This window comes from Heptranchias perlo, chromosome 20 (genome assembly GCF_035084215.1).
Source record: "Heptranchias perlo isolate sHepPer1 chromosome 20, sHepPer1.hap1, whole genome shotgun sequence".
NCBI classification, from domain to species: domain Eukaryota; kingdom Metazoa; phylum Chordata; class Chondrichthyes; order Hexanchiformes; family Hexanchidae; genus Heptranchias; species Heptranchias perlo.
This window is the reverse complement of record NC_090344.1, coordinates 40,855,039-40,869,188: the sequence shown is the minus strand read 5'-3', so window position 1 is coordinate 40,869,188 and position 14,150 is coordinate 40,855,039. Positions and strand designations below refer to the sequence as shown.

The window sequence follows — 14,150 nt, the reverse complement described above, 5'->3', positions numbered from 1 at the left end:
TGTATTCTTCTAACTACCTGTGTCCATTCCTTTAACAAAGCCAATTACCCTTTCACAACAATTTGACTGTAAAGGGCATCATAGCTGACCCTGATCCTGATCTCACTGACATCCAGATACCTCCCAGCAAGAGTCACAGGAATTCAGAGCAGAAATCTCAACTCAATTTTCCCCTCCTTAAAATAGCAGCACTTAGGCCATTATACCAGCCTGACTGCTGTTCTGTCAGATCAGCTGACTCATACATTGACCAAGAATGCAACCAGAGATCTGTAGCCTGTAAGGCTTAGTGTTATGTTGGTTGGTGACTTCGCCCACTCACTGATCAGGGGAAGCTCCCCAGGGCTCCAATCTCATGGGGCACTTTCCAGACCTCCAGTAGGCAGTTGGAAGTTTGTAAGAGCAGCCCATGGAATGCCTGTCCTCCCTACTTGTGGGTCCTGCTCAGTGGTCCCCTGCAGCAATGTGGCTTAGACCATAAACTCAGCAGCATGAGTTCCATGGCCATTAATCCACATCAGAGTATGCCACGGCTATTGCGCACTGATACCCCAATGTACAACCACCACCATCTTGTTCAACGTGCACAAGTAACTCATCGTTAATTGCTTTTCTTAATGTTGTCTCTGTGTTATCCAAGAATTCAGGACGATATTAGATCCTGGCTGTGCAGAGCTTATGTAACTTAACTTTAAATTCCTTTTACTTAAATTGTAAATCCATTTCTAAGCAGGCCTGTTGTTCAGAATTCTTGTGTCTTGATTTACTTTTTCCTCCCTCTCAGACCAGGTGCAATGGACACCAAGTTCAGCCCCAGTATCTTTCAGAGAGGATAGCAAAGGATAAAAAAAAACAAGAGAGGGGAAAGTAAATAAAAATGGGTGTAGACAGGATGCAATCAGATCCACCTAGTTTCAGCCCCACTCCACTTTTTGGCTAAGCCTGGGGTAGAAGTTACAAGTTGAAGGGGTCTGGAAATCCTCTGGGCCATTTTCCAACCTGCAGACACGCTGGACACCATGTCCACAGTATGCCACAAGAAACGTGACATTCATGGTTGCTGGGGCAGACCTTCAGAAGGGATGTTATTAAAAGTGTCTGTTTTGTGGCTATTTTTGGGCCTTTTTATGGACTTTTTCCTGTTCTTTCATGAGCAATTGTTCCTATTTTTTTCCCTCCAACCATTCTAATTCCTGGGATCAACACGTTTCCCATTGGTAATCTTCTGAGCTGCTGTGTTCAGAAAAAGAGAAGGACCTACAGGGGCAGCCCAAGAGGTGATCTGTGCCCTCCCACCAGCACCTACACACTCACCTCTGCAGAAAGAGACACAGAATGTCCACTTTGGTAGACGCACTGCTGGTAGAGGCTCCTCTTTCCAAAGCAAGTGAATCCCTTACTAACCATAATGCTGGATGGTTCTTTAGAAGCACTCCAATCACGACATGTTATGCTTTACCTTGTACTATATGACAGAAGGGTTGCCAGGGTGATCAGGACACACGTGTTGCCTGATTGGCCGCTTCTGCCCTGAAATAACAGGATACCAATGACCATGGGGTGCTGCCTTCTCAGGGGCTGGGTCAGCAATATAGAGGCTGAACTGTGCCATCAGCTGCAAGGGCACCTGCACTGACCATGCACCACAGAATTGGCACATGCATCGACTGTTAAGTTTCAACGATGCTTGAAACTGGGATGTGCACCTAGTCTTCCATTTCCTTTCATGTTTGCCAGTCACCTTCTTCCCAATCCCCTATCCCTTCAACTTTGACAAAAGGCTGCTGATTGGAGAACTTTAAAAAAACATTTGAATGTGAGGCTTTATGAATTTTTGTCACCACTGTGACCATTCCCTTTACATAAGAACATAAGAAATAGGAGCAGGAGTAGGCCAATCGGCCCTTCGAGCCTGCTCCGCCATTTAATAAGATCATGGCTGATCTGATCCTAACCTCAAATCTAAATTCATGTCCACTTTCCTGCCCGCTCCCCGTAACCCCTAATTCCCTTCACTTCTAGGAAACTGTCTATTTCTGTTTTGAATTTATTTAATGATGTAGTTTCCACAGCTTCCTGGGGCAGCAAATTCCACAGACCTACCACCCTCTGAGTGAAGAAGTTTCCCCTCATCTCAGTTTTGAAGGAGCAGCCCCTTATTCTAAGATTATGCCCCCTAGTTCTAATTTCACCCAACCTTGGGAACATCCTCACCACATCCACCCGATCAAGCCCCTTCACAATCTTATATGTTTCAATAAGATCGCCTCTCATTCTTCTGAACTCCAATGAGTAGAGTCCCATCTACTCAACCTCTCCTCATATGTCCGCCCCCTCATCCCCAGGATTAACCGAGTGAACCTTCTTTGTACTGCCTCGAGAGCAAGTATGTCTTTTCTTAAGTGTGGACACCAAAACTGTATGCAGTATTCCAGGGGCGGTCTCACCAATACCTTATATAACTGCAGCAATACCTCCCTGTTTTTATATTCTATCCCCCAAGCAATAAAAGCCAACATTCTGTTGGCTTTCTTGATCACCTGCTGCACCTGCATACTAACTTTTTGATTTTCTTGCACTAGGACCTCCAGATCCCTTTGTACTGCAGTACTTTCCAGTCTCTTGCCATCAAGAAAATAATTTGCTCTCTGGTTTTTCCTGCCAAAGTGCATAACCTCACATTTTCCAATATTGTATTGCATCTGCCAAATCTCCGCCCACTCACCCAGCCTGTCTATATCCCCTTGCAGGTTTTTTATGTCCTCCTCACTCTCCACTTTCCCTCCCATCTTTGTATCATCTGCAAACTTCGATATGTTGCACTTGGTCCCCTCCTCCAAATCGTTAATATAGATCGTAAAGAGTTGGGGACCCAGCACCGACCCCTGCGGAACATCACTGGCTACTGGTTGCCAGTCCGAGAATGAACCATTTATCCCAACTCTCTGCTTCCTGTTAGATAACCAATCCTCCACCCATGCCAGAATATTACCCCCAATCCAGTGATTCTTTATCTTGAGCAATAATCTTTTATGTGGCACCTTGTCGAATGCCTTCTGGAAGTCTAAATACACTACGTCCACTGGTTCCCCTTTATCCACCCTGTACGTTAGGTCCTCAAAGAACTCAAGCAAATTTGTCAGACATGACTTCCCCTTCGTAAAGCCATGCTAACTTTGTCCTATTAAATTATGTTTGTCCAAATGTTCTGCTACTGTCTCCTTAATAATAGACTCCAAAATTTTACCCACCACAGATGTTAGGCTAACTGGCCTATAATTTCCAGCCTTCTGTCTACTACCCTTTTTAAATAAGGGTGTTATATTAGCAGTTTTCCAATCTGCCGGGACCTTTGCCGAGTCCAGAGAATTTTGGAAAATTATTACCAAAGCATCCACAATCCCCACTGCCACTTCCCTCAAGACCCTAGGATGTAATCCATCAGGTCCAGGGGATTTATCCGCCTTGAGTCCCATTAATTTACTAAGTACCAATTCCTCAGTGATTTTAATCGTATTTAGCTCCTCCCCTCCCTAGAGCCCCCCCTTTAATTGCCCCTAGCCCTTAAATTTTCTACTTACATGTACTTTTCCTTTCCCACCACTTGTGTGTTCATTCGACCTCTGAGTCTGCACCTGGTGCTGCAGCTAACTATGCAAATTATCTCACACTGGAAATCGAGCACTATTTGCATTTGACCTTTCAGGCAGGCTTTGTACCAGTTCTTCCTACTTAACACGGACTCAGACCTCAAGATAAAAATTAGTCTCACTAACCCTTGTTGAAGTATAGCTGCACAGGCACTGGCAGCCTTCTGGTACTCCACTAAGTGGCCATCCCTCCTTTGTAAGCATCATCAGTGAGAGTCACCAGGGTGTCCAACCATGGGGGCACCACAGCTGAACCCAATCCTGTTCTCACCCAACATCTCCATGCACACGCTTTCCAGCTGGGATCCCTGGATAAACAGGCCAACTGCGGCACGCCAACAGTTCCCCAGCTGAGATCAGCCAACTTCAGACAACCAGAAACTGGACATTAGACGTTCTTTGTCTGTATGGGTCGTGATCACAATGAAGCATGCATTTGCCCATTAAACCATCAGAAAAGATACAGACATTTGTTGATTTGAAGGAAAATCAGATGAGTTATTAATGCAACTTACTAGTTCCATTACTGGAGAACTTGTGATAAATCTGTAAGATTCCTTGGGCTGATCTGAGAAGTCAGCTCCAGTTTTCACCACTGGAGTGAAAATGTCTTCAGGTTTCACTAAAATTAAATCGTCATCTTCCTCACTGTTACAAGAAAATCCTTCTGCAGAACTTTTACAGTCATCAGAACACTTCGCTCGACAATCATTCTGGTTGGTTGAAGCATCCTGGAAATCTGTCTGTTGATGCCACAAAGATACAGCCAATGATTCTGGCATCAGCAGCCTTGGTCGATATTTTTCAACTCCAGCCTCTATGGTACGGAAAGAAGGTTTCCAATTAGCATCAGCGCGTGACGTAGAGTTTTGGTGGTCTCCACAGCTCCATTCCTGAGAGATGCCAGTTTTGTATGCCAAAGAAGGTTGTCGGCAATTTTCTTCCAATATGGACCTTCCTAAGACCTTCAGTTCTCCATGAGAATCACAACTCACAGTTTTCTTCTTATTGGGACGTGCTAAATTGGAGGTTTCTCTCTCAGCAAGAAAATGCATTTTTGGAGGGCACCACTGTGCAGGAAATTCCCTTCCAACCACAGCATCTGAGACTTTCAGCTCTTCTGTGTCACCACTCTTTCCTCTCATGAACGTCTCACAGCTTCTGTTGCTTCCATCGTCGAAGTCAACCTTCATGTTATCATCCTGGATAGCAAGCTCCGTTCTTCCTGGAGTTACTTTTGAACAAAATGCCTCTAAGATCCCTTTCTTTTTGCTAGTCGTGTGAGGTGAATTCCTTTTTCTTTTCCTGCAAAGGCTTGCTTCCTTAGGGAGAACCTTCAGCACACTTTTGGGAAGTGCAAGTTCCAAAGATCCAATTGATGTTGATGGCAGTCTGGATTGAGTTGTGGTCCTTGGAGATCTGGGATTCACAGACTGTATCTGATGTGTTTTCGATCCCTCATCACAGACTTCCAATTGATCCTTTGGTGAAGAACACTTGGATATCCTTGTGACATGAGATTTCCTTGGAAGAAGATTTGAATGGATTTCTGCAGAAAGTAAAGAAAGATTTCTGTAGCTAAGTGTTCCTTTTAATATTTCAATCTGTGATTATTTTTCTTCACCAGGATTAACACAAGGCTCTAAGCAGTAGATGTTTCAATAACTAAGAAAAAGTTAGTTTAAACTTAAGGAATGCCTCTTTCATGCTAGTCTTTTACTTGTGAAATAGACCTTTGCCTTGTGCAGTAAATGATGACTGGGTTTAAACATGAACTTGGAAATTGGGACTGATTCTGTTTCAGCCAAAAGTGGACAGATGACATTTCAGGACAGGACAGGTCAAAGATGAAAAATATTCAAATTGGATCTTGAAATTTATCTGGATTACGGAGGTCCTCTAGTGACTCAGTGTGTAGATGCATTGTCTGATGTAGCACTGACCATGTAGCAGTGCCATGTTTGTACTGAGTAAAACTTGGACCCAAAAATAACGTTTGAAAAAAGTTCATAGTCTTGTGCACTTTACTCTTGACAATCTACTTCCAGTTCAATGTCTGATATTGTTGGCGTTAAAATAGCTACAGGTGAAGTTGAAAGAGATCTAGTGGGTTTTAGAGATTCAACACTCAACATGTTCAATCATTGTACAGGATCAATCAATGGAATGCTAAACTATTGCCCCGACATTTACCACGATACTTCTGCACTTGTTGATCTGATCAACCGCTCCCTCACCTTCACCTTTCATGTCCATGTCCCCAGAAAAACCTTTACTCTCTCCAATCTTGATCATTCCCCTGGTCTTTGCTCCACCAACCTAAAGAGTGAAAAAAAAAACCTGCAGTCCTACCTTCTGGAATTCCCTGCCTAAGCCCCGCCTCTCCATCGCCTCCTTTAAGACCCTCTTTAAGACCCACTTCTTTGACCAAGCTGTTGGTCACCCTCCAAATATCTCCTTCTTTGGCTTGGCATCCATTTATTTCTGATTACACTTCTGTGCAGTGCCATTTTCCCATGTTACAGTTGCTACATAAATGCAAGTGTTGTTGTTCATGCAGCTGTATATAGCCAAAACAATAATGCAAAATTCAGATAAAGTCATGCAAAAGTTGTCTAGTGCCCTAAGACCAGGAATCTGTACAGAAGCCTCAGCTTTTCACAATATACATCAATGACTTGGATGAAAAGAACAGAGTTGTACAATCAAGGTTGCAGATGACTCTAAGTTGGGAGGCACAGTAAGTTGTGTGGAAGGGAGCAGGACATTTCAAAGGGACATGGACAGACTGAGAGAGCGGGCAAAACTATGGCAAATGAAGTTCAATGTGGGGAAGTGTGAGGTCATCTACTTTTGATCTCAAAGACGAATCAGAATATTTGCATGATGGCAAGAGGCTGGGAGCTGTGGAGAAGCAAAGGGATTTAGTTGTCCATGCACATAAATCACTAAAAACTAGTGCATAGTTGCAAAAAGTACTCATAAAAGGCTAATGGAATGTTGGTCTTTATCGCAAGGGGGCTGCAATTCAAAAGTGAGAAAGTGATGCTTCAGTTAGACAGAGCCTCGGTCGGACCTCATTTTGGAATACTACGTTCAGTTTCCGAACCTCAGAAAAAACATATTGGCCTTGTAAGTGGTACACAGCAGATTAATCAGAATGACACCAGGGCTTAAAGGATTAAATTACGAGAACAGGTTGCATTAACATGGCTTGTATTTCCTTGAGTTTAGATGGTAGACAGGTTATCTAATTAACATGTTTGAAATTGGCTTGACGACAGAAGACAGAGGGTGGTTGTAGAGGGTTGTTTTTCAAACTGGATGCCTGTGTCCAGCGGTGTGCCTCAGGGATCGGTGCTGGGTCCGCTGTTATTTGTTATTTATATTAACGATTTGGATGAGAATTTAGGAGGCATGGTTAGTAAGTTTGCAGATGACACCAAGATTGGTGGCATTGTGGACAGTGAAGAAGGTTATCTGGGATTGCAACGGGATCTTGATCAATTGGGCCAGTGGGCCGATGAATGGCAGATGGGAGTTTAATTTAGATAAATGTGAGGTGATGCATTTTGGTAGATCGAATCGGGCCAGGACCTACTCCGTTAATGGTAGGGCGTTGGGGAGAGTTATAGAACAAAGAGATCTAGGAGTACAGATTCATAGCTCCTTGAAAGTGGAGTCACAGGTGGATAGGGTGGTGAAGAAGGCATTCGGCATGCTTGGTTTCATTGGTCAGAACATTGAATGCAGGAGTTGGGATGTCTTGTTGAAGTTGTACAGGGCATTGGTGAGGCCACACTTGGAGTACTGTGTACAGTTCTGGTCACCCTATTATAGAAAGGATATTATTAAACTAGAAAGAGTGCAGAAAAGATTTACTAGGATGCTACCGGGACTTGATGGTTTGACTTACAGGGAGAGGTTAGACAGACTGGGACTTTTTTCCCTGGAGAGTAGGAGGTTAAGGGGTGATCCTATAGAAGTCTATAAAATAATGAGGGGCATAGATAAGGTCGATAGTCAAAATCTTTTCCCAAAGGTAGGGGAGTCTATAACGAGGGGGCATAGATTTAAGGTGAGAGGGGAGAGATACAAAAGGGTCCAGAGGGGCAATTTTTTCACTCAAAGGGTGGTGAGTGTCTGGAACGAGCTGCCAGAGGCAATAGTAGAGGCGGGTACAATTTTGTCTTTTAAAAAGCATTTGGACAGTTACATGGGTAAGATGGGTATAGAGGGATATGGGCCAAGTGCAGGCAATTGGGACTAGCTTAGTGGTATAAACTGGGCGACATGGACATGTTGGGCCGAAGGGCCTGTTTCCATGTTGTAACTTCTATGATTCTATGAATGATTGCGGGATTTGATAGGGTAGATATAGAGAAACTATTTCCTCTGGTGGGGGAATCCAGAACAAGGGGGCATAATCTTCAAATTAGAGCTAGGCCACTTAGCAGTCAAATCAAAGCAGTTTTTCACACAAAGGGTCATGGAAATCTGGAACTCACTCCTCTAAGACTGTGGATCCTGGGTCAATTGAAATTTTCAACACGAAGATGAATAGATTTTTGTTTGGGGCTAGGGGGTCTGTGGCTTAACGAACTTCTCAGCCGAGGAGTGGGAAGGAAGTAAAATCTAATGAACGAAAAATAATATGGCTGTTTTCAATTCAATTTAAAATATTGCTGACCTGTTTCCTGAGCCTTTTGGAGAAAATGGATCTTGGTTTTGATGGTTTTCATACAGCCACAGCTTACAGTCTGTAAAACAAGTGACAATGTTCTCTTGAGCATAACAGACAAAAAGTAATCTGATTCTGAAATAGAAAATCCCCTCCCCTCCCCGATCATTCAGTGGGTTTATTTAATGAGTTGCTGAACCATACAATCTTCAGGTCCATGCTGAGTTAGCTTATCTCAGCTGTGATAGGAGTAGAGGACAATCTGCCAAGGTGCCTGCTCCTGATCTCTCCGTTCAGCAGATCAGCCTGGAAGTGGACAGGATCGGGCTTGGCTAATGATGCGCCCGTGGTAAACAGCCTTAACATTACTCACTGTCGAGACGCATAAACGAGGAATAGCCACAGGTGGAGAGAGTACTGGAGCCCACCCACTATCCATTGATCCGTCCCTCACTGAAAAGGAAAGGAGGAAGTAAATTGGCAAGAAAGGAATCAAGGGTAGAACACAAGGCAGCAGAACTCAATTAAAGGGAAATATTTGCAAGGACGACAGGGAAAGGGCAGGGGTATGGGACTAATGGGATCGCTTTTTCTAAGAGCCGGCACAAGCACGACAGGCCTAATGGCCTCCTTCGATGCTGTATCATTCTATGAATTAATGCAGAGGGATGAATATTCTGGAGTTTTGCTCAATTGCTTTTGGAATCAGGAAGTATTTATCAAGGACTTTCCATCCAGAAATTAGAGGCCACAGAAGCCCAATTACAGAAAGAGTAAGCTTCATGAGTTGAATGACAATTTCTCCTGGCATGTTTTTTCGTCATTTTATTTTATTTTTGAACTTTTGTTTTCCCAGTTCCCAACCCCTCGAAGGCATTAACTTATACCAGAGTACAGTCCCACTGGCACCAGCAGCCCTCTGCGAGCTTGCCAAATGATCACAGGGGCATTCTCTCTCTCCCCCAGTTCACAGAGATGCTCTCTGTTTCTAACCCCAGCTCTCTACTTCACAGAGGCACTCTCTCTCTCTCCCTCCAATTTCCCCTTTTACTGGCAGCAAAGAATTTGATCCTGGAATGAAGCAACAGCATCAAATACAAAGGAATGCAATGGATGCTGCCTGACCTGCTGAGTGTGTTCAGCATTTTCTGTTTTTGTATCAAATACAAAGTCAGTGAATGGAGTGCAATAGTTTCCTGGCCAGATCCTTTGGGGCATCGAATCAACCAGCCCTTGCAATGCAAACTTGCACTGCAGCAGCTGACTTGCCACACCAAGAGACAACAAGTGTATTTATATATGTTGTATGCTTGGCTGTACTGCTGATGGAAATAGTCACACTGGTGCAGTAGGAGGCATTCTACTAAGTTAGAGGCTGAGGCTTGTTATTAGAGCAGTGTAGAGGGAGCTTGCTGTACCTGATTTGCGAGTATTTGATATGACAGTATAGAGAGAGCATTAGAATCATAGAATTGTTACAACACAGATGGCTATTCGGCCCATCGAGCCCATGCTAGCTCTTTGTAACAGCAATCCAGTTAGTTCCATTTCATCTCTCTTTTCCTGTCGCCCTGCAAATTTTTTCCCTTCAAGTATTTATCCAATTCCTTTTTGAAAGCCACAATTGGATCTCCTTCCACCATCCTTTCAGGCAGCGCATTCCAGATCATAACTACTCGCTGTGTAAAGAAGTTTTTCCTCATGTCACCTTTGGTTCTTTTGCCAATCACCTTAAATCTTGTTTCCTCAAACAAGTCTTCAGCTCACTTACCCCCACGAAATTAATTTATTAAACTAACCTTTCCTGGAATGCCCCATCTTATTCCTAACCTGGACTTGAACCTAGGACCTTTCTTATCCAAGGTAGGCTCTCTAACCTCACGGCCAGCAGACACCACAGCATCTTATTATTTGCATGCTATTCTCTGAGTTTTTAAAAAAACATTTACACTGGTGAAGCACCTGCCCAACACTGTTATCTGTCTTGGGTCTATAAGGTCTTAGGGTATTTTGGAGCATTGCCTCAACTTGCACCTTTTTTTGAGGTTTGCATTTAACGCATGCTCACCTGACCCAAACCTCAAAAAAGGTGCAAATTGAGGCACTACTCCAAAATACCCCAAGACCTCATAGGCCCAAGACAGAAAACAGCGTTGAACAGGTGCTTCAGTGTAAATATTTTAAAAACTCAGTGAGAATACTACGGAAATAGTAAGATGCCGAAAGTGTTCCAGTGATGGAAACAGTTCCAGGAATCATTAAAGTACCAAAGCTTTTCTTTTCTGAGGGTGCACAAGCAGTAAACTGCCTGTCTGAGTCGGTTGGGGGGGGGGGGGGGGGGGCGGGCGGTAAAGCACCGAGGTTCTGCTCATACGGCGGCTGAGAATCAGCAGAGCTGGGAGATGATTACTTGACTTCAAGTGTGAAAATGTAGAGGGGCACTTGTCTCTGAGAGCCAGACTATCAGTGGTATTGGGGTAATTTGGATCGGTGGCGGGTGGAGCACTGCTGCAGTTTTGGTGCTGACATAAGGAGGCCATTCAGGCAGTGCAGACAGCAATCAGGCTAATCCCCTGGATTGGGAGGTGTGAGCTATTTCCGAGGAACAACTGGATAAGCTGGAGGTCTTCAATCTGAAAGAGACACTTCTCATAGGGGACCTTTTTTTTTTATTCGTTCATGGGATGTGGGCGTCGCTGACGAGGCCAGCATTTTATTGCCCATCCCTAATTGCCCTCGAGAAGGTGGTGGTGAGCCGCCTTCTTGAACCGCTGCAGTCCGTGTGGTGACGGTTCTCCCACAGTGCTGTTAGGAAGGGAGTTCCAGGATTTTGACCCAGCGACGATGAAGGAACGGCGATATATTTCCAAGTCGGGATGGTGTGTGACTTGGAGGGGAACGTGCAGGTGGTGTTGTTCCCATGCGCCTGCTGCTCTTGTCCTTCTAGGTGGTAGAGGTCGCGGGTTTGGGAGGTGCTGTCGAAGAAGCCTTGGCGAGTTGCTGCAGTGCATCCTGTGGATGGTGCACACTGCAGCCACAGTGCGCCGGTGGTGAAGGGAGTGAATGTTTAGGGTGGTGGATGGGGTGCCAATCAAGCGGGCTGCTTTATCTTGGATGGTGTCGAGCTTCTTGAGTGTTGTTGGAGCTGCACTCATCCAGGCAAGTGGAGAGTATTCCATCACACTCCTGACTTGTGCCTTGTAGATGGTGGAAAGGCTTTGGGGAGTCAGGAGGTGAGTCACTCGCCGCAGAATACCCAGCCTCTGACCTGCTCTCGTAGCCACAGTATTTATATGGCTGGTCCAGTTCAGTTTCTGGTCAATGGTGACCCCCAGGATGTTGATGGTGGGGGATTCGGCGATGGTAATGCCGTTGAATGTCAAGGGGAGGTGGTTAGACTCTCTCTTGTTGGAGATGGTCATTGCCTGGCACTTATCTGGCGCGAATGTTACTTGCCACTTATCAGCCCAAGCCTGGATGTTGTCCAGGTCTTGCTGCATGCGGGCTCGGACTGCTTCATTATCTGAGGGGTTGCGAATGGAACTGAACACTGTGCAGTCATCAGCGAACATCCCCATTTCTGACCTTACGATGGAGGGAAGGTCATTGATGAAGCAGCTGAAGATGGTTGGGCCTAGGACACTGCCCTGAGGAACTCCTGCAGCAATGCCCTGGGGCTGAGATGATTGGCCTCCAACAACCACTACCATCTTCCTTTGTGCTAGGTATGACTCCAGCCACTGGAGAGATTTCCCCCTGATTCCCATTGACTTCAATTTTGCTAGGGCTCCTTGGTGCCACACTCGGTCAAATGCTGCCTTGATGTCAAGGGCAATCACTCTCACCTCACCTCTGGAATTCAGCTCTTTTGTCCATGTTTGGACCAAGGCTGTAATGAGGTCTGGAGCCGAGTGGTCCTGGCGGAACCCAAACTGAGCATCGGTGAGCAGGTTATTGGTGAGTAAGTGCCGCTTGATAGCACTGTCGACAACACCTTCCATCACTTTGCTGATGATTGAGAGTAGACTGATGGGGCGGTAATTGGCCGGATTGGATTTGTCCTGCTTTTTGTGGACAGGACATACCTGGGCAATTTTCCACATTGTCGGGTAGATGCCAGTGTTGTAGCTGTACTGAAACAGCTTGGCTAGAGGCGCAGCTAGTTCTGGAGCACAAGTCTTCAGCACTACAGCTGGGATGTTGTCGGGGCCCATAGCCTTTGCTGTATCCAGTGCACTCAGCCGTTTCTTGATATCACGTGGAGTGAATCGAATTGGCCGAAGACTGGCTTCCGTGATGGTGGGGATATCGGGAGGAGGCTGAGATGGATCATCCACTCGGCACTTCTGGCTGAAGATGGTTGCAAACGCTTCAGCCTTGTCTTTTGCACTCACGTGCTAGACTCCGCCATCATTGAGAATGGGGATGTTTGCAGAGCCTCCTCCTCCCGTTATAGAGGTAGTAAAGAAACTTTAGGAAATTGGGAACATAAGCTGAAAACAAACTTTCAATTTCTCACAGAATTGAGAGGCAACTTAGATAAATGCAGGCCTTTCTTAAGTTATTAAAAATTATTCCATCATTCCAATTTTAAACAAATGACCTGCAGATATATTCTTGTTTGCCAATTAATTCCTTTCCCTCCCAATTTTCTCTGCTCCTCTCCTGAAGGCATCAATCTAGTGGGGTATGGTTCTACAGGTACTGTTAGCCCTTTGGTACCTTGCCCAGGTGATCATTCTTTACATATGAGCCTGGACAGCTAGTGGTGGATGGCAAGCTATTCAACCAGGACTGTAATGCTGACGAGCTGAATCCTTTCCTCACTGGACACTCACTCAAGCTTTCCAGTTGGGGTCACTGGATTGCAATCAGAACCAGCAGCCTTGACTGATCTTCCCTTCCTTCGCCAAGGGTTGATTAGGCCAATACTAGTACCCGAACTGGTGTCCCTGCTGAGATCAGCTACCTCAGCACAGATCTGAAATCAAAGCTGGGACCTTCTGCTGTATTTTTGCTTACCTCGTCAGTTTGGAAACTGGTCCCTGGGACTATTCCTTCGGACGACACCAAAGGAAGGTAACAAGAAGAACATGTAGGTTCTCTCTGTCTTTTTATTTCTCTTTGCCGTTTGTATTCCTGAAGGCTTGTCTGAAATCTTTCACTCAATAAACCAGTTTCATGCTTCCTTGGGGAAGAGAGTGGGATCTCATACCAACGCATATCCATAAAGATCTCTCTGGTGTCCTGAGAAGAACATGGGGCCAAGTGGTAGGAACCCAACTTCAATCTCCTCCTTGAAGTCCCAAGTCCTCTAATTGGACTCAAAGTTGAGTTATTCTCCAAACTAGAATTAGGTCTGATCACCTTAATGTTTTTTGTAATCTTGCTGGGTGCTGCCAGAGGCTGAGGTTTCTTCATGGCTTCAATATCCAGCTTCTCAGTTGTTTCTTCCATCCAATCCCTCTGAAGTGGCAGCAGGCTCTTTGCCTGTAACTGTGGAGAGCAACAACCAGAATATCTGGCCCCATCTCCACGATCATGCATGCTTTGGTTGCTTTCTTTTCTAAGTGCGCTCTCCATCAATGGTTTAAATGAAACATCCTTCAAAGAAATTGACGAGGGTAAACTCAATGTCTTCTTAACTTTTGAATCCATTTCTTCTGGGATTTGCCTGAAGGTGTACTGGGAATTCTGAAAGGAAGTAGAGTAATGCACCCCGAACCTTACCTATACTGAACTAAAGCTCAAATTGCAAAATGCTACCAATACAAAATGCAAATCTTTAGTGTTTATAGTTATAGAGGCAAATAATCACT

The 14,150-nt window shown here is 44.9% G+C and overlaps 1 protein-coding gene across 1 annotated transcript in view; it reads right to left on the bottom strand.

Annotated features, from left to right (window-relative positions):
* LOC137335735 (SMC5-SMC6 complex localization factor protein 2-like) overlaps positions 1 to 13,949 on the bottom strand; it is a 100,322-nt gene extending 86,373 nt beyond the window's left edge. The window contains exons 1-3 of the mRNA XM_068001062.1: positions 13,354 to 13,949; positions 8,341 to 8,410; positions 4,166 to 5,199 (exon numbers count right to left, since the gene is read on the bottom strand). Of these exons, the coding sequence (XP_067857163.1) occupies positions 4,166 to 5,199; positions 8,341 to 8,410; positions 13,354 to 13,914 (1,665 nt within the window). The 5' untranslated portion in view covers positions 13,915 to 13,949. The remainder of the gene's footprint in view (positions 1 to 4,165; positions 5,200 to 8,340; positions 8,411 to 13,353) is intronic.
* Positions 13,950 to 14,150: the final 201 nt, after the last annotated feature.